Genomic DNA, 20,920 nt, shown 5'->3' on the forward strand with positions numbered 1-20,920 from the left:
AGAGAAGAAAGCATCGCTAAATATTTATATAACAGAATTGTTTCTGACATGAAATGAATGAGTGAAAATAGAGTATAAATCGTATCGATGGATTTCGCGATTTATTTCATTATGGAGATCTGAATAAACGAAAATATCGTACTTTACGCGTTGCTGTGACAGAACATGCTGTGACAGAACTATCCTACATCTAATCTTCCGTGGTCGCGAGCCTAATTCGAATCATCAATCAGCATATTGGCACGACTCACGCGTTTACTTCAAAGACTTTGTGGATTTTCCGTCCCTCATCCTGTGAACGATCCGGCGTGTGTGTTCGTACCGATGAGGAAAGGAGAGACAGCTCGTATTCGAAGAAAGAAGGTCGACCGTATGGGGGAGGGGGAAGACGGGGAAGGGGGGAAGATAAAGATTACACATTTAAAGGCGAAGAGAATCAGCACACTTCGCCGATTGGGGGCGAGTTGATAGGGCTCGGCAAGGTCCGACATATTAGAGCAGGTAGTAAATTTGCGTGTGATCGAGCGAGTGTGTGACGAGTGTGTGTCTCTCGGCAGCTTCGCTCAACGATGCCGGTCAATGCGCGCTGTCGGACATTGCCTGCAACATAGCGACACCAAGTGCGTGAGAGAGAGACAGGTGATCGGTTCATCGCGCGTGAGTTCTCTAACAATAAAAGTTCGATCGCCCCCGGTTTCACCCTTGCCGCGCCGCCGATTCGCGATTATTCAGGCAGAGCAAGAAAGAGAGGGAGGAAGGGGGTTTGGGGGTTTTGCGAAAAGTATATCCTTTTAATGATATTTAATAAAATTGTATATAATATATATTATGCGATATATGATTCTTTTGATAACAATAGATAATATTAAAAATTATGTCATAACTAATCAAACATTTCTAATCATCTCATATATATTATTAGTTTTCATTCCTTCATTATTTTACTATAATTATCAAATTTTTTTCACGTATAGTTTCATTTTAGCCGTTAAATGATACGATATCGTACATGCAACAGCTGAAACAGTCTTCCTGAATATTCCTAAACTAATTAATTCTCCCTAATTTAGGCTACGCAATTCTTACGCGACCCTGCAAACGCAAAAGAATATACTTGTCGTCGTTTTGTATAAATATTTCTTCACCCAGAAGTGAAATTGAGATCATCGGATCTTAGATGAACAGAACGGAAAATTCACTTCACCTTGCGATGATCCTTCCGCAGCAGTTTTCCGAATTATCATTGTCGTTCGAGATTATTTAGAGAAGCATACACAAAAAGACATACACACTTTTAAAATATATTTTTATCCACTTAATTTTGTTCATTAAAATTCACCCCTTGTCTTATGCAGTACAAGTGCAGCCAACAAAATGGTTAAAGAAATATAAATGTTAAGAATACAAAGAGCTTCTTAATCGTACGTCGGAACAATGTCCTAAAAGAAAGAGAAATATGTAGTCATATGCATTTTCGTTTCGCTATAAGACATAACTCGTGTACGCGTGCTTATTTATCAAGTCATACTTTACAAAGTGTAACACGCGTCGCAACGCGGCTCCGACAATTTACGCGGAATGAGTGACAGTATTTCCTCCGCCGCGTCTTCGTAAGCGGAGTCATCCTCTTAAATAAGACACGCGCCGTGTGAACCAGGTGCCACCGCTTTGCTATTAAAAGAGAACAGCGTACTCATTGTTCAAGAGTGGAGCATTCCAGGACCGCGGTAAGATTAAAAATAATATCGCGTAGCTGCGTGGCTCGTGAATTATTAGACGCGTCCGATTCGTCGACAAAAAGCGTATTTGGCGAACATTGTCAGTCCGAGTGCAAGAGCGGGTGGGATCGATGCCGATGTGTCTATATAGCGTGTAAACAGGATCGGATTTATGACTGTTTAGGCCCCCGGATATAGTTGAAACGTATAATGTTTATTGATAAGATCGTACGGAGAGAGCATGCCGAACAAATAAACAAGACACGATTTCGTAGATTATTGCTCAGCGAAACGTCGTAAGATTAAAAAATCCAATGCCAATGCGCATGCTTGTGTATACGTATTTGTTTCTATCCCTTGAATCTATTCCTATTTTTTATCTACTTTTTATCCATTAAAAGAATGTAGATTTCTCACTAAAAATATATTTAAACACATTTTTTTTCAATTGCGTGAATATTCTTATTTCGAGTATGAAAAATTCGGTCTTGGATGCAATAAAATTTTCGAATAAAGACAGTCAACTCTCCAAATGAAACCAAATGTCATCAAATCGGAGAATTTATAAACGAATAATCAATGATAGAATTATATAATATTTTCTGTATATTAATAAAATAATATATACATTTGTTGCAAGTAATGTAAATATTTTATCCAGAAAATGTATACGTGTATAATGTGAACACTATATTCATCTATTTGTTTCTGCTCTATTTGACTAAATATAGTAACTAGACCGAGATTCTGTATATTGTTTTTTTTCATGTTGCATCGAGAGCAACATCAAATATCGTTTATTAACGAAATGATAAACGAATTCAAACAAATATGCGCGTTGTGATCGTCATCAGCATAGTCATTTCAAACGGTCGGTAAGAATGTTACGATCGTTCGCAACCGGAAAGAGTGAATGTTGCCAAGAAAAAGAAACATCCAAGGAGGCTGGAATAAGAAGCTTTGCCCAACGGATTAGTATAAAATTCGACAATATTATTCATCAAAAGAGCAGTTACTGAATTCCGTATACAAACTTGTAAAGTGGCTAACAGACGATACGTTATGCAAGTTTGTTACATTAAAATTTATTACATTACTGTAAACGTTATAACTGGTGCTAATTTAAAAGCGAACTTTCCTCCGCTAATTATAAACTTAATCAGAGGTAATAGTTAATTTTTAATCATTCCAGCATCCGTGGAAATTTTTCGGTACTATATCTTTCGGGCTCCGCGTATCGTTCGCTCGCGAACTGAAAAACATTGGACGAAGGTCGTCCTACTACAAGAAGGATCGTATATAGAAAGCAAAAATAAATCATAAAGAACTTATAGAGAATCTACACGCTAAATTTGGCTTGAAAATGGAACGTTGCGTAAATCTTTGTTTTATGTATCTGAGCCCGACTACGATCAGATCGTCGCAAATCTAATTCATGCGAGAGAGTCTCTCTAAATAATATTCGAATATAACGTAGCACATGTGTGCGAATGCGTCGTAAATGTTCATTATAGGCATACTTTACGTAAACGATATAATTAACGGTGTGTAATATTTATTTACGATGCGAGACTAAACTCAATTAAATAGCATTGCGTGTGGATGCCTAATTAAAATGTTACTGATCGAGAAAAATTGAATTAATTAGTCGCCTGTATAGCGTTAAAAATATAATTACATTCGCGATCGAATGGATTAACATTATTATTAATGTTGATATAAATATGTATAGCAATGCGTAACAGTTCAACTCAAAATAATGAAATTATTATAATTATGTCACATAAATCAATTAAAATGTTAATGAGAAAAATAGATTCAGGATTACTTGCTTATGAATTGTTTTAAAAAATTGTGCAAAACGTTAGATATTATTAATGGAAATTTTTATATATAAATCTCTTTCAACCGACAGAACATTTTTGAAGGTAATATTACAATTATTCTAATAAAAATATTCTAATATTCTAACAAATATTCTATCTAAATGATAAAAAAATTTCTAATGGAGATAATGCGAGAGGCTTGAATTTATTGCTCTTGTAAATTACTTGAAAGATACTAACAGTGCGTCATCAATGAAATAAAAGAAAAATAATAATCTTGAATAATTATATTTCAGTAATTATGCATAAGTGGATTAGCCATCGCATCGAATGGATGTAGGACTTGCGATCGATAAAGTCGGGGACAGGTACATATCTTTACGTTGCGTCTCTATCCCGTGTGACAGATAGTAACCTTTTCAATTAAGCGATATACATCGCATAGAGTGATATAGAAACAATTATGCAAACAAATATTATGCAAAGAGCGTCAGTTCTTGACGTTATTCGCGACGTTATATACCAATTCCTCTATACAATTGTTAAATATTATATGCTGCGTTAAAGCATAAAGTCACACATTGTTCTTGTAACGATAAAAATTACAGATTAAAAATATAGTCAAAAATAATAAATCCAGAAAAGAAGCGATACAATGATATGACGTATATATCATGAGATACTTGATTTTATATTATTATACATTAGTTATTATATTTATGTTATAAAAGAAAAAGGATTATAAAAGGAAAATAAAATTCTCCATGAAGACGTTCTGCCCGACTCCATGCGCAAGCATATACGTCTTATGTATTCATTATTCGGAGTAAATATTTTTCCGATAACGGCAGGAGCAGCTTCCGTGCGAGAATACGAAATAATAAGCGATACATATGACAAAAAAATTCCGCCCAATGCCATCCCGATGAAATATTTACTCGACTCGCGGAAATCGTGCATCAAACTAGTGAACTCAATATTGCTGGCGGGGGTTTTACCGATTACGAAAGAGGAAATTGCACACAATTGGCATGGTTCGATCGATATACCGGGGCAAAAACAAGTATGTGTAATAGACAAAAAAATCACATCGAGCGCGTAGCTCTGCAGCAGCGATTCCCAATCTTTTATTTAAAAATTGTTAAAAAGGTAAAAATGTGCATTGTTTTTTTTTTTACTAATCTAAAAACAAAGCATATATTGTCAAAATTATAATATTGCATAATTTTATAAATATATTATCCATTGTGTATTATGATTGCAATATATACATGCTTGCATGAGTATATCAACTCTCGAAATAGTAATATGAGATATTTAGAATAGTTATATGATAATAAAAAAGCAAAACATTATTAAAATTTAAAAAGATGCCACTTTCCTTTAATTGCATACTATTGTGTTAAAATGTATTCATTCAATTCTATCTTTTCTTTTAGAGCATTTGTTTTATTTTTATCAGTATGATTTTTTTCTTTATATATATATACACCTAAACTTTTAATTATTTTCATAAACTCTTCCTTTCTTTTCTTCATTGATTGAGAATCGCTACTTAATAATATAGCAGAGAATTTTAGGGTTTGCAATTTTTATGTGCTGTTCAATACTACTTAGCGGAAACAAACTACCTATATAGGATACATTGAACAAGCTATTAATCATATGTGGTCGACAATTATTATTATCTACATTACACTTATTCACCAAATGTTCAATTCCTCTAAATTTAATAAATACATCTTATACTCAATAACAATTATAATATTATACCTATAAAACTTCTTTCTAAAAAAAAACTATGTTACAAACTGGCAAGATTATTTAGTACAAAATATTGAATTATTTGTATACATATATACTTTCGGAAAATATTATTAGAATCCCATCGTAGCAAAAATGGATTTTCTGAAATAAATAATAAAAAAATTAATTCGAAGATTATCATATTACGCGAGCAAGATGGAGAAATGAAGAAATAATAATCGTCTTCATAAATAATATTATGTTTCCTTTTGATATAAATTATCTTTTCTAGAGTATTATAATGTATTTTGCGATGAAAGAGTCGAATAAAATATTTTGACAGATCAATTTTTTTTTCTCTTATATCATTTGATATTACTAATAATGTATTGTACCAATGAACTCTTTAAATGATAAAAATCGGTAACTATAAAATCTCCCATTTTAAATCTCAAGTGTTTTGAGCAAAACTTTGTTTACTTCAATTAATTTTTATTAATAAAAATTAGTAAATAGTATGATTACTATTTATGGAATACTCGCATTGTGGTGAAAAATGATAGTTGGTTAATCACACAAATAATTATCTATAACGACGGTCGTATCGAGGGTAGGAGCGGGGTGTGCTCGACGTGCTTCCTTTGTATACACGTAAAAAAAAATAAATAAATAAATTGCCCGCATTAAACGCGTTCAACCTCGTCGTCTTATTGTTACGCAACAGTTGGCACGATATAAAAAATAAAAAAAAAAAGAAAAATATTGTCTGTAGCTACACGATTTCGACGAGTATGAACTGATTTTTTTTTATTATTGCGATTGCAATGAATGCGTATTTATAGTTGTAATAATAAATTGACAAATGAAACAGATATATATAAAATCCAAAATATGTACAAATAATGATACTTTATTCAAAATATATGTTGCAGTAAAATTAGCCGCGATTACAAAGTAAAGAAAACTTCTGTGTCATTATTTTAATACTTTATTTTAATATTATTTTATATATAATAACATTTATACAATAAAACACATTTTATAGAAAAAAGAGACTTTAAGATCTTTAATTAGAGACCTTTGAGTATATAACTTAATTAATGTATAAAACAAGATAGCTGTATCGCGCACGAAAGATTGTATTGGCAATCCAGTGACGGTTACAGCTCCGTCCGACTAAACGCACATCATTACTACTGGCGAGATCGCGCATCCAGTGCAATCGTCATCGATCTCTATGTATGCGCGTACGGGATGATTCGCTTAAGTTTCTGATGCCGAGTCATTTATTATTTCAAATTTTGAGGTTTTACATAATGAAAAAAAAAAAATTGCGTTCTTTTTTTAATGAGAAAAAAATAATTCCAACATTTTTTCAAATCTCGCTTTACATACCTTTTATATCATCCAAACGATGAAACAATTAGTACTAGATATATGTCAATTTTAACATTACTATAAATTATGTACATTTATGTTCCACAAATTTAATTATATACAATACATAGATTAAAATTGGAATTAATACGTGTAGCATCATGCAAGAAATATTCACTCTATTCTCAACAAAAATAAAATAATCTAGTCCTTTTTCTCTGCTATATTTTTCTCATTAAGGTCTAATTAATGTTTGATTTATGTCTAATTAATGTTGCTTTCGAGTCACAAACCAATCGGCATCATTTCGAACCAACTCGCCATACGCGTCGTACATAAATACACGCGAGGTGTCTGTATGTGCACACATTCCACGTGGGACTTACGCTAGACGTGATATTCCCCTGGTTGGCGTGCTGCGCCGGTACCTCGTCTTGATAGTAATCGTCGTTCTGGGCACCTGTTACGCTCTGGGCAAAGTCGAGCAGCCGACGATTCGGGCTGTCAGGCGTAGCGGGCAGGTCGTTGGGCAAGTTTGGGAAGCAGGCGTTGGACGCACTGCGCCGATGTCGCGGCAAGCTGTAATGCTCGTAATTGCGATAACAGCCGGGCCCGGTCTGAGCGGGTCCGCGGTCGCACGCGGACTCCCCCTCTGTACTATTACCATCCACCCCGGACATATTATGACCTGGAAACAGGTTCAGGGTCTGTGTTGTTCCTCGTTATGCGGCGCGGCCGGAAAGTAAGCCGAAATGAATGAGCTTCTAGCAAACGAACTTGGGATGTCGAAAAGAGAGCGAATGTTATTAATCATGTTATAAAAAAAAAAAAAATTTTTTTTAAATAGTATACTTATTCACTAATTTAAATTTCTGTATATTAATATAAGCTCATAGGAAAGACAAAGGAGGAAAGAAAGAAAAAAAAAGAAGAAGAAGAAGAAAAAGTGTGCGTGTAATTGTTTAAATATTTTATATATTTTCGGCAATTATTTTTTGATTTGTCGAATCTGTGAAAATCCAAGAGACATTAATCTAAATAGAGTTAAAAATGGCTAGCTCGATATAATAAATAATAAATAATTCATTAATGATAGAATAAATTATAAGCTCTAATAACAATAATTTATTAGTTACAAATTAATGTACATTGTAAATACATTGTAAATAAAACTAAATCCGTATGTTTGTTCTGATGTAATTTTTATGAGTAAAGATAAACCAACTCTAGATCTATAGACATTAAATTATTTCCATCTTTAATATTATATTTCCTTACCAAAAAGAAATATAAAAATTGAAATAAAAAAAAAAATTTCGAAAAATTTAATTCAAAGCAATTTAACGTTAGAAAAAAATTTTTTAAACTTAGAAGAAAGAAAAATTTTATATATTAAAAGCATAGAAGCAAAAATTTTATCATTTACTAGGAATCTATCGAATCGTATATTTCCGTTACTCTACTAAAACTAATACTAATTCCAGATTTTTAGCAAAGAAGGAAAGATTATATATAGGGCGGTATGGCGCATATATGTGCTCGGCGCTACTCAGAAACGAGTTTAATAATATATTGCGATCTACAAGGAAAGGAGATGCCTATTATCCGCGCAATCGCGATAATAGTGTAATCCAATTAGAATAAATTTTAGAGTTTGCATGCGCCCTTTACCTTATTCCCGCGCCGGATGTTATATATTACACATGAACGTGTGTCAGGATCGTCGTGAATCACGAATTGATTCTGTAACGGTAAGATCTCTCGCATGTCATCTGAGTCTAATTGAAAAGGTAATCGTCGATAAAAATCTGAGAAACTAATCGAGGTATTATAACACAAAGTTAGACTTTATGAGCACGAGTCCACTATATCTCACGACATCGCGATTGAGGTAAGATGAAGGGGAGAGGAGAAAGAGAAAATAATAGATAATAAACAAATTACGCGCGTGCCACTCCGCAAATTGGCTCGCAGAAACGCGACGATGATCTCGGGTCGAGGCCGAGTTTATTCATTCGATTAAGTCGATGACGCGAAGCGCATCGTGACACAAAGCAGGTCGCAGATATCCTCCGCGAACGCATCGATCCGTCGCTTACCAGTGTCGACGATGACGTCGATGAGATCCATGCTCTTGGCGAAGGCGTCTCTTAGGTTGATGTGATGAAAGGACACGATGCTGCCCTCCCGCTTGGCCCTCTCAAGGGCCTCCCGCCTCTTGATGGCCTTCTCTCGTCTCATCTGGTTTTTGTAGAATTCGGCGAAGTTGTTGACGATAATGGGAATGGGCAACGCGATTACCAGGACACCACATATACAACACACACTGCCGATCACCTTGCCGAGCGGGGTCGTGGGGTAGATGTCGCCGTATCCGACGGTGGTCATTGTGATACCTGCCCACCAGAAGGTCTCTGGAATGCTTATGAATTTGGTCCCGGGCTCCTCCTTCTCGGCAAAATAGGCGAGGCTCGAGAATATAAGGACGCCCATCGCCAGGAAGAGCATCAGCAGGCCCAACTCTTTATACGAGTTACGTAGGGTGAAGCCAAGGCTCTGTAACCCGGTCGAGTGTCGAGCCAGCTTCAGAATCCTCAGGATCCGCATTATACGAAAGATTTGCACTACCCTGCGCACGTCCTGGAACTGGTCGTTCGCGTTCTTGTTCGTCTCGACCAGGAACAGAGATACAAAGTATGGCAGTATCGCCAACAGATCGATCACGTTAAGACCGCCCTTGAAGAATTTCCACTTGTCCGGTGAAGCACTGAACCTAAACAAGTACTCGAGGGTGAACCACGAGATGCACACGGCCTCCACCATAGCGAGCTGCGGATTGTCTTGAAAGTTCCCCTTCTCATCATTCACTTGCATACTAGGAATGGTGTTGAGAGTTAATGCGATCGTCGAAAGCACAATAAAGAGTATTGATATCACAGCTATCACCTGCAAAAGCGACGAGTCAGCCGATCAAACGGAGCTAATCAATCAATCGCGAACTATCTCATCTACGTGTAAAACATTTTCCTCTCTTCATATTTTTTTTCTCTGTCCATCTTTATCGAATCTATCCAAGTACTTTGTAATACGAAGTCGATCCGACAATAAAAATACAAGTGTTGATTCGACGTGATTTGTGCGCGCATCCTCTAAGTCGCAGGCATATATCGTTCCTCAGAGAAGAGGAATAATAGCCGTGCAAGTCGTTATTGTTTCTCACCCAATGGTTAGAGTTTGGCAAGCAAACGAAATGGCCCGTGTGATTGAAAATTTTATTATTCCAAATTCGCGAAATCTTATAACTGCTCGCACCTTACGAACTTGGAATAATTTTCAATCGCACCGGTTATTTCGTTCGCTTGCCAAACTCCGACCATCTGGATGAAAAATAACAACGGCTACTATTCCTCTCCCACGTGTAACAATACATGTTGACATACAACTTCGAGGTTGTACGCACAGATCGCGTATAATCAACAACTGTACCTTTATTATCGGATCACTTACGTATATATACAGTATTGGCAAAAGTTGAAATATTATTGCAATAGCGTATACTTGGATCAAAACGAGTCGAAAAGTCTTTTATCATTTCTTCCTTCGACAAACAGTTTCGAGATATCGTTAGAAATATTGTTAAGGTTCAATTAAAATCTCGATTGTTATGAAAAAAATATTAAATCCTATGTCATGTATTCGCTCAATTTTTAGCACACAATATCTCGAATGTTTGTCGGAGAAAAAAAATAATAAAAAATATTTCGATTTCGCGTATTCGCTGTTACAATATTATCTTAATTTTTGTCTAAAAAAAAAATTTATATATATATATACATAGCTATGCTATCCTTATCGTCTACCATAAAACAGAGTGGGGAGTAATAAATAACTCGCCTACAATCTAGCCTCTAGAATCAAAAGGAACTATTATGACGAACAATAGACACAATTGCTAAGACATATGGAATAATTCGAGTACAATTTTTTCCTGACATTTCGACATTGTCAATATCAATTATAGATTTTTTTTTAAACCACGATACCATAGACGTGATCGAAGAAAATATTGCAGATACAAAACAAGAAAAATATATATTCGATTTTATACAGATGATAGATATATAGAATAAAAAATACGATAAAAATTCAGTCAACGCTGAATATTTGGCAAGCGGTATAATAATTGTGAGGGGGAAAAAATAAAAGCTCTCACTGCGCGAAAGAGTATAATACAATAAAATACGAAGCTAATGGAGATATGATTAAAACGTTTTTTGCAGCGATACATTAGAAGCATATATACATATGTATGTATATGTATGTATATTAATATATATTAATATATATATATATATATATATATATATATATATATATATACAATATATAAAATTTTTTGGCATATACATTATACTATGTATTTATACAGTAAAGCAAGCAATACACTATAGCGATACACAGAAAGCAACTCTCTGATCAAATATTTTTATTGTACATTATATTTACGTACAACACGTATGCATAATTTTTATATGAATATATTGAACGACTATAATAATTGACGCGCCATTTTTTCTATATCCCATAATTCTATTTTATAGAAAAATATTATAAAATTGGTCAAAGCCGCTACGATATTTCCTAAAATTTAAGTTTGCCGATGAATAATATTGCTGCTCAATTAACACCTAACATCGTTAAGGAAATATTTGCCGGGGAAATACTATTTAGCTCCAAGTACAAATTTGCGCTTTCCTGCACGTTTGATTGGGAGAAACAGCACGATAAATGAGTGCGTCTCATTGAACTTAAAGGATTCTTGCGAATATAAAATTTTTTGCGAAACCAGCACAGAGGAAGAGAAAGAGAGAGGAACCATCGAGGAAGCAAACGCAATCCTGATCAAGCGGTAATCACCACAAACGTAAAGAAGAACGAAATATTACGCTGACGCTTTTGCGAAACTGAACGATCGATTTGGTAACAGGGAATGGATCGTAAAAGTGTATGACGCAAGACAACTTCGTTTATCGGGTCTCGTCGTTTAAACGCAGTCTGCCCGACGTCGCTCGACTCACAACAAGTTTCATTGTATTGTTTGGTGGCCAGCGTATAAAAATACAGCTGTATGTCCCTTCAAAACCCCGCTCCCTTGTCCGACCTGAATCCCATGTACCCTTGTTTTCCGAGAGGTCACCAACTCGTATCATTTTTCCCCGTCCCTCCCGTTTTCACACCCCCTTCCCTATTACCACTATACTTTTACGCCAGTGCAATCGCTACAATGCGAAATCAATTCGCCGCTTTGAGGATTCAGCGAAATTATGAGATTATTCAACATAAGATAACAAGGAGCTTGCTTTGCAATATTTAAATCGTAAGTAAATAAGGGGGGTGCGTATATTCGAGGGCAAATCAAAAGACTGGTTTTATACAACTGCTTATATATGACTTTACATTCATTTTTTGAAAGATAATATATAGTGAATATGAGAAAATAATAATATTAGACGGTAGACTAGATAAAAGTTTTAAAGACTCATATCTATATAAAAACACAAAATATTTTATGAAAAGCAAATAAAAATACATCGAAAGATATAAATGCAATTTTTATGAAAATTCAAAATTCACTCTCCAATTATCATTATACTATGCCGTACATCATTGTCATAATATAGATTTGACAAAGTTTTGACAAAAACCATCTATTTAAGCATAAGAATAGATACTATTATATTCGATTCTGTACTCTTTAATATTCCTTTTGAAGGCAAAAATTACTTAATAATAAACATTTAGAATCACATATAAAAGCATGTCAAAAGCACTCTATAAAAACATATAGAAAGGGCATGTATATTCTTATGCAATTAATTTTTATAAACACACACACATTGTTTTATATAATTCATATCGAAAAATCCTGGGAAATCATGCTACTTTTGTCAATGAGCAAAAGATCGTTTTTAATTCATCAGATTTGCCCCGAATGTACTGTCCTGTAAGCAAAAGTTAAAAGAAACAGCGAAGGGAGAAAAATCGATTTGTCACATTTTAACCCTTCGCGATTCAACATTGATTTCAGTAATGATTATCGTCATTAAATATGTTCTTTTAATTTTAATAACATTACCCAAGATACATTAAAAATAATTTTTATTATTTAGAGACCCTCATGAAAATTCTACAAAATGATTCTAATTATCAATCCTGTCAAATATTTAAAAAATTAAAAATTATGAAAAAAGGTTGTCAGATTCGTCTCAATATATCACCGCAAAAGGATTAAACATACATTATTTAAAAAGTTTCGAATGAGAGAGATGTCGATATTAAAATCAATGTTTCCGAAAGAAATGTACAGTAAAGTGCGTATGTGTGTGCGTGTATATATGTGCTAATGGTGGCGACAAGATCGTGTGAAGCAAGTGCGTGCAATGTACTCTGTGCGCGGAACGGAATTCGATAGTATTGTATGGTAGAGCGAGTTCGTGCGAGTTATTTCTTTACATTTTTCTCGTTTACAACGATATTGTGTGAATACAAGAAGCCGAGATAAATTGAGAAAAGTAAGCGGACAAGAGAAAGGCGGACAAAAATCGTAAGTTCATACGTATTGTTTAGACTAAAATACTGCGGTCCCCCCAGAAGTACAAGCCTATAGCGATACGTGATTACAATTACTGTTCGAACAAGTATATCGTTCAGCCGTCTAACAAATAATATTTACAGATCGTCTCTGTAAAATCGCGTTATTACGCTTTTAATCATTTCACTCGTTATACATGATACGGATTAAAATTCGCGCAATATATCAAGATGTATAAATTTTTCTTTGCATAACTATAATAAGTAAAAGTAACGAAATACAGAGTAATAAAATATTAGTATTATAATATTAATATAATAGCACAATTTTATATATATATATATATATATATATATATATATATATATATATAAATTAATTAATTTTATGGATGTAATTATAATATTATTATTATATTAATATTTTATTTATCTATATTCATTATTCTGTATTTTTCCCATTATAGTCATGCAATTTTAAACAAGGAATCCACACATCAAGACAATGCGCGAATGAGATTTGATCTGTCATTTGAAAAAAATTGAGTTTATATTCAATGCATTAAAACGTAGGGAAATGCTATGGTAATTTTAACGAATGCGTGTGAATAGCTTATTAATGTATAAACCACTAATCAAAGAACATAATATACGTTAATCAGCTATTTTAATATTGCGACAAATGGCGATAGCTTTTATTAGTCATTAAATAAGTCATTGCTCCAGCCGCATGCAGAAAATAATGGAAGTCTTGACATATTCACCAATACGTGATCCTTTAATATACTGCGAAGATCTGTACAAATATCCGAAAACACAAATGATCAAGTTACCAAGTATTTTGTAAACAATTTCGCATCTGAGAAACTAATCTTTAATTTGATGCACACATAATATTTGAAACACTCTCTAAATAAGTATATGTATATGTACATAGTATACATATGATAGCCTTAATACATAAAAATGTGTATTATGTACAATATATCTAAAATCTAATGTGTAAATTTTGCTTCGCGAATTTATGGGTATTCAATTCAATAACTCATTTTAATTGCAATCTATCTTGCAATCATTTATTTATTTTAACATGATGGATATTTCCAAACTTGTTTATAAATATATAAATAATAAAATTTTGCAAATTATAATTTTCATGATTTACGTAATGAAACTTAATTATAAATATATAAAGGATTTGACAGGAAACGTTAAGGACAAGACAATTTATCTTATTATTATTTTGAGTTGCAAGATTCATTATTTTATTTCCAAATTTGATATACTTGTTATTGATTATTAGTTAATTTGATATACTTGTATAATGAGCTATTCCATTGCTACTCTCGTTTATTATTCGCCGGTCGCTTGTTCGTCCAACCGATCTAACTACTCGACTTGTAACGATTAAAACCATCATAATGTACTCGGACAAATCTATGCGCGAGTACTATACATTGTCGCGACATTTTACAATATTCTCAAGAGACCAGCGGATCACGGCTGAAGGGTATACTCATCGGCAATTGTATTATAGTGTTATGACCTCTTACATACTCTAAATATACTCGATCGATAGTTTTTGTAATATTAATAAGTCCGTTAAAGAGAACACGTTTGGAGACAAAACGAGAAAGGGCCCCCAGAGAATAAAGAGAATTGTGTCTCGGTAAAAACTGGTGCACCGATGCGATGCGATGTGTGTGTATCTTATGGAAGCATTGTGCCACAGCCGTTATCATACGGGCAAGCAGCGAGATAAGGATAATAGAAACCGTGGTTCGAGAGCTACTTCGAAATGTCGAGACGCCGACATTGTTCGATCCGGGCAACTTGGGGGGATAATCTCGGAGAAATACGAATGTATTTTGGGGGAAAAGAAGGGAGGAAAAGGAGCAGGAAGAAAAGAAGGGATTATCATTGAAATTTTTCTCGGGAATCCTTGTATCGTATATTTTAAGAGTTAAGGGAGATAGGAACAATAAACCCCGCATAAAACATATCATCTCAGAGCATCAGTGTGCGCAATGTGTATTGTTTGTGGTGTGTACATATCGAAGATTATATATTCATGAGATAAAGTGTTGCTTGTTACTGTCAAGAAGATTCTTTCATGAACGATGAGATTGATTGTCGAGTCCGCGATCGATTCTCGGCGCGACGCGTGGAACAAGATCCTTTATCTTTATGCCATTAGCGCGTATAAATGTTATTTAAGCTAATATATTACAAGTTGTTCCAGATACTTTATTTCTTAACAATAGATATTTGAACGAAGAGGAAGGAAACTTAGAATTCCGTATTTTCCTCGATGAAAATTTAATTATTATAGATATCATTCTTTTCTACATGATTTTGTGATTTTCAACCATGTCCTCGTAATTAAGATAAAAGTTAAAATCTTGTATTATAAATAAGATATAAATAGAATTAAATAAAAAAAAAAAAAGATTTTTCTTGTCTATTTGTATTACGACAGTTCATGAGAAAATGTTTTCACTTCAATTACTTGTAAAGACTCGAAGGTATTAAAATTAATGATATTTTTTACTTTGGCATCTAAAAATTCCATAACTGAGAAAGTACGCAATTCTAGGATGTACACTGTTTAATTCATATTTGTCATATAAGGCGTAAAGTGTCACATGAATATCGACATCGGACTCGACATAAGGTTGACATTAATAATACAATACGATATGTCTCTTTAGTTATATTCTTAATATGTGATTATTCGTTAATAATAATTATAATGGGTGTCTCAGAATCACTTTTCTGTCATCTACTCTTTGACAAATTCGAAATTAATCGTTTATATATTACAAATTTAAAAAGAGACTATAATTTATCGCTCTTTTTCGATTTGCAGCATTAAATTCTTTAACAAATAAAAAAACTCAAATTAATTTTCCTTTGAGAGAAAATTCATTCGGAATTAACCGAAAAGCTAGCTGCTATTTCTATTTGCGCTCTTAAAGCATAATTCGCCATTACCCTTTAATCTTGCTTAAAAGAATAAAATAGATAAATCTAAAATATAAAAAAAATCTTTTAAAAATTTATAACATATTGCTATTTTTATTTCAAAAAATAGTATTTTTTTCTTGCTTTGCTAATTAGAATATTTTATTATAAAAAGAATTGTTGCAAATCTGATACACCCTGTATGCAAATTTTTCTATTTCGATATATGAATTTGTCTATCATATAAATTTGTATGTATTATAAATATATAAGTAAATTATATAAACAAATTTATATCTTCATATGAGTGAATAAGGCACTGCGTGCGTATATATGTATACATATACATATGATTGTGGTGTCGAATTGAAATCGCTGGTAGCGAAACCATTAGTGACGTTTAGGGAGCGGTGTCGAGAAAGAATCAACGTGATACCTGGTAATCGCGTATAAAACACTCCCATTATCATCGATGGCCGATTACACGGCATGACGATTATGCTTGGGACACAATATAAAAATTATGGGTTAAAAGCTGGATTGGAATAAGAGGGAAAAGAGATAGAGACAGATTAATACAATGTTTTGGGCAACACCACCTAGAAATAAAATACACATTACAGAAATCGACATTAATGCCAGAAAATTATTTGCCAAAATCTACGGTATCGTATGCACATACTTACTCGTACACTAAAATGTAAGAGCAGACATGTTATATATTTGATGTTAAATTCTCTAGATATATTAATGCCAAAGTACAACGCTATCTATGACGTTAATCAGTACTCCGAAACTAATGTCAAATTGGAAAATGATCTAAAATTATAATTTGATTCATGAATTATGGCAGTTACGCTCGATCGACTCACGTAAATTCGATTTGGCAATATTATTATTTAGAAATTATTTTCTCGAATGATTTTTTAAAATAATTGTATCACCCTTTCACCGACATCCTTATAATAATTTTAATTTATTTTTCTTAACAAAAACGATGCGAAAAGATACGTTATATTAGTGTTTGCAATGTAATAAAAGAAATAGATTAGAAGAACAAATTTTCAATTCGATTAACTGTTTTTTTAAATATACTTGTATAAAGTATGATATATCTTTAAAAAAAAGATGAAATTATTAATAATCTGATCTAGCTTCAAGCACGTATTATTTCTTTGTGTTATTATGGCCATTTATTGTTGGTAATAATCGTAAATAAAAAATTATATCACATACACAAATATAAGTGATCACTAATTATTAGATATAATTTTTTTTCTATAAAGGTATTATAATTTAAATAATAATTTTTTCTTAATATTCTGAAAAATTACTCTATTCATTATCCAACCATAATAAAATTATGCAGCATTAAATAATTCAAAATTTTTACTACGATTCTTCTTTTTTGCGAGAAAAAATATATGAGTATCTCAGAGTGTCAGTAAAATCGACTGCGATCTATCGATCGAGCGCGCCTTGCAAAATGATCTAAGACGATGATATGAATTCGAAGTCATATCTTCTTTCTAATCTGTTCGCCTATATAATACAAGCTACATTAAATCGATGCTGTAATATCGATTTAATAATACCTTTGCTCGAATTAAGGCTCCGGTAAAGAACTGCAAGTGTGCATATATCGTTAAGTGGATTAATACAAATAAAAGTCGGTTGAAAAGTGTTCGTAATAAGCGAAAGATGGTGTAATTTCATGATCATGTCATAGAAATTGATTCGCAACCAAGAAGCTTCAAATTTATGCAAAGTTATACGTGCTGTTCGATGACCTTATCAATCCCTGCTGATATCGTTAATTTTACAATACGTTCGTAAAAAAATAGCGGTCTGATATGAGGATCCGATTGGACGAGGAGACATTACGACAATAATCGCCGACGCTTTTTTTTTTAGTGAGACGGACATAAGGAAAGAGAGAGAGAGAAAGAGTTTAATTTGATATAAGGACGGAAACGTCGCGAATCGTTTGCCATAATGAGAAGATCACGCTATCAAGTTTATTAAAGATGAAATTTAATGATCAAGAGAATCGATTAATTCAATTTTTCCTTTTTGCTGCACTTTCGTATATTGTACTTACATACATTAGATTTTTAATTTTATAATAATTATATTATCTGAGATTAGATAAAAACATTATTAATAAAGAATCAGCGTTCATTTTTGAAACAAGAACAGATATCGCACAGATAGTGTTTAAGATATCCCAATTGGCATATTTGAAAATATTTAATTTTCAGGAAAACAGAAATTAAATATTTTCTCATTATTTATTTTTCTAACCAAATGATTATTTTTTAAATTGTCCTGTTTTGCATGATAAAAATGCACGCATTTCACACACATATTCTGCAGATATAATATTACAAAGATCCAAATAAAATATTTAAAAGAAAAGATACTTATATGAATATGAATAAAAAAAGACTCAAACACAAAGCCATGCATATACATTTCCAAATATAAATATTGATCATAAGTAAACTGCTTAAGATATTAATATAATATAAACGTGATTTTAATATCACAGGAATCCGTCACATGTCGCTGGTAATATAATTTTTAGTACAACTTGACTTATCGGTTAATTTAATTTTTTTGAGATTGTTAAAACACACGATCAATCCAAGAAACTATATTGTGTACAAGTATCAAACAAATGTAATTTTGTTTTGGTAACTTCCCAACGTCGTAGATAGAACGTAGCTATGAGAACGAGCCAGAAAACAGCACGAAAACATGACAATAAAGTATGTCCTGAAAACAGCGACTTTATTAAGAAGATCACTGTTTAAATATAATCACCTGCTAAACTTTCGAATCATCATGTATAATTTCTCTAACATTTTTTGTCACAAGTTTCTCATTAAAACGTTTAAAAACATTTTAAAAAGAGAAAGAGAAACGAAGTGATCTAAAATAAATTAAATTGATCAATGTCGATTAACGTCCTTGTTGACAACTCGACCTCTTGGCTCAAATTCAACAATCGTTTCCCGATAACGAATCGCGATTCTACAAGGTGTTTTGTTAAAAATTGAAGCTCATTAATAGTTTATCAATAAATTGAAACTGATATTCGCGTGTATTCTTCTTCTTAATAAATTATTCATTGTGGATCAATCATATGGATAAATTAAAAATATCAATTATAGTAATTAAATCGTAAAATAAACTTCTTCTTCAAAATTCTGTTAAAATAAACACCATCAAAATTATTTAACAAAAAATGTTTCAATATATTAGTTATTTATATATGCGAGTGAATATTAATAGAATTTGGAAAATATTTGTAGTTTAAGAATTTTAATAAAGGAAAAATAATTTTTTACTAATTTGAAATGTATGTTTATATTATTTTTCTTTTTGCAGGAATATGTTATATAGATTGTATATATTATACTCGTTACACGTGACAAAGAGGGCAACGATGCGCGACGTTTCGCGATCTCTGTATTGCGTTTCGTCTTTGCGCGCGCGCGCGAGCGTGGTTTGGTTTTGATGCGACTTACCCTTGCCGCGATGGATGTGGTTGGTTTCTCGAGAAGATCCCACAGCCACTTCTGATATTGGGCACATTTTCCTTCGCCAAATTCCTCCTCCTCGCGCTGTCGGAGCGACTCCGCCTCCTTGCGCATCTCCTCGTGCACGTGCTCTTTACGTTGATGATACTTGTGCTGGCAACAGCTCTCGAGATAGAGCTCGTCGACGCCCCAGTATGCGAGATCGTCGCTGAACGCCAACACGCACATCTCGTCTACCAGGTGGAGCTTGCCGGTGCGATAAAAATTGAGGATTGAGCTAAAAGACTTGGGATGTCGATCAAAAAAGTACTCGTTGTCGATTAAAGAGTAATCGTCGCAAAGCTCAGTGATCGCCTCGTGGGTATTGCAATCCCGTAGCCGGCCTAGGCGCGTATGCGGCAATCGCTCGAGAGTGCGCCAAAGCACCTCGTGCTTTACGCCGCCGACGTTGATCGAGACACGCCGATTCAGCGCCTTCGAACGCATGATCATGAACGGCTCCGGCGGCAGGGACGTCATCGACCTCGAGAAAGCACGTTGCTGCTGCATCTGCAACGGCAGGGGCGGCGGCAGCGGTGGCGGCGGCGGCGGTGGCGGCGGCGGTGGCGGTGGCGGTAGAGACGGTAGGTTTACCGGCGCCGCGGTACCAACCGATCCTACAGACGACGAAAACGGAGCGTAACGGACTTCCTTGTTCACGCTTCCTCCACCACTCCCTCCCCCTGCTGCTCCTCCTCCACCCATTCCCGCGATTCCCGCGATTCCCGCGGCTCCTCCAGCACTACCTCCACCGTATCCTATCCCGCCAACCAACCCAAACCCTGATCTAACTCCTGTCGACACATGGAACCCAAGACCTCCTCTGCCACCGGTGCAGTCGGTGTTCCCGCGACCGGCTGCACCGGGCTGCTGCAACATCGTCGTGCCGCCACCCTCGAACACGTAGCCCTGGTCGGTGCTGATGTAGGGCACCGTACACGACGGTGACGACGATGAGAGCGCCGGGCCGGTGACCACGGCGCTACCATTACGTTCCCCGTCCGCCAGTGTGTTGTCCTCGAGCCGTCTCTCGTTCAGCATCGGACGCGCCGAGCGACGGCGGGTTCAAATTATTGGCCACCAGCGCGATCGCAAAGCGATCCTTCGCGTTGCT

General features: G+C 34.3%; 1 protein-coding gene across 2 annotated transcripts in view; it reads right to left on the minus strand.

The window, feature by feature from the left end:
- Positions 1-20,847, minus strand: part of Shab (Shaker cognate b) — a 43,487-nt gene extending 22,640 nt beyond the window's left edge. For both annotated transcript variants that reach the window (XM_070300910.1, XM_070300911.1), the window contains exons 1-3: positions 19,756-20,847; positions 8,767-9,613; positions 7,054-7,355 (exon numbers count right to left, since the gene is read on the minus strand). In XM_070300910.1, coding sequence (XP_070157011.1) covers positions 7,054-7,355; positions 8,767-9,613; positions 19,756-20,847 — 2,241 coding nt within the window. The remainder of the gene's footprint in view (positions 1-7,053; positions 7,356-8,766; positions 9,614-19,755) is intronic.
- Between the last annotated feature and the right edge of the window lie 73 nt (positions 20,848-20,920).

This window comes from Polyergus mexicanus, unplaced genomic scaffold (genome assembly GCF_030449975.1).
Source record: "Polyergus mexicanus isolate NDT 795.1 unplaced genomic scaffold, iyPolMexi1.0 SCAF_8, whole genome shotgun sequence".
In the NCBI taxonomy this organism is placed as follows: Eukaryota; Metazoa; Arthropoda; class Insecta; order Hymenoptera; family Formicidae; genus Polyergus; species Polyergus mexicanus.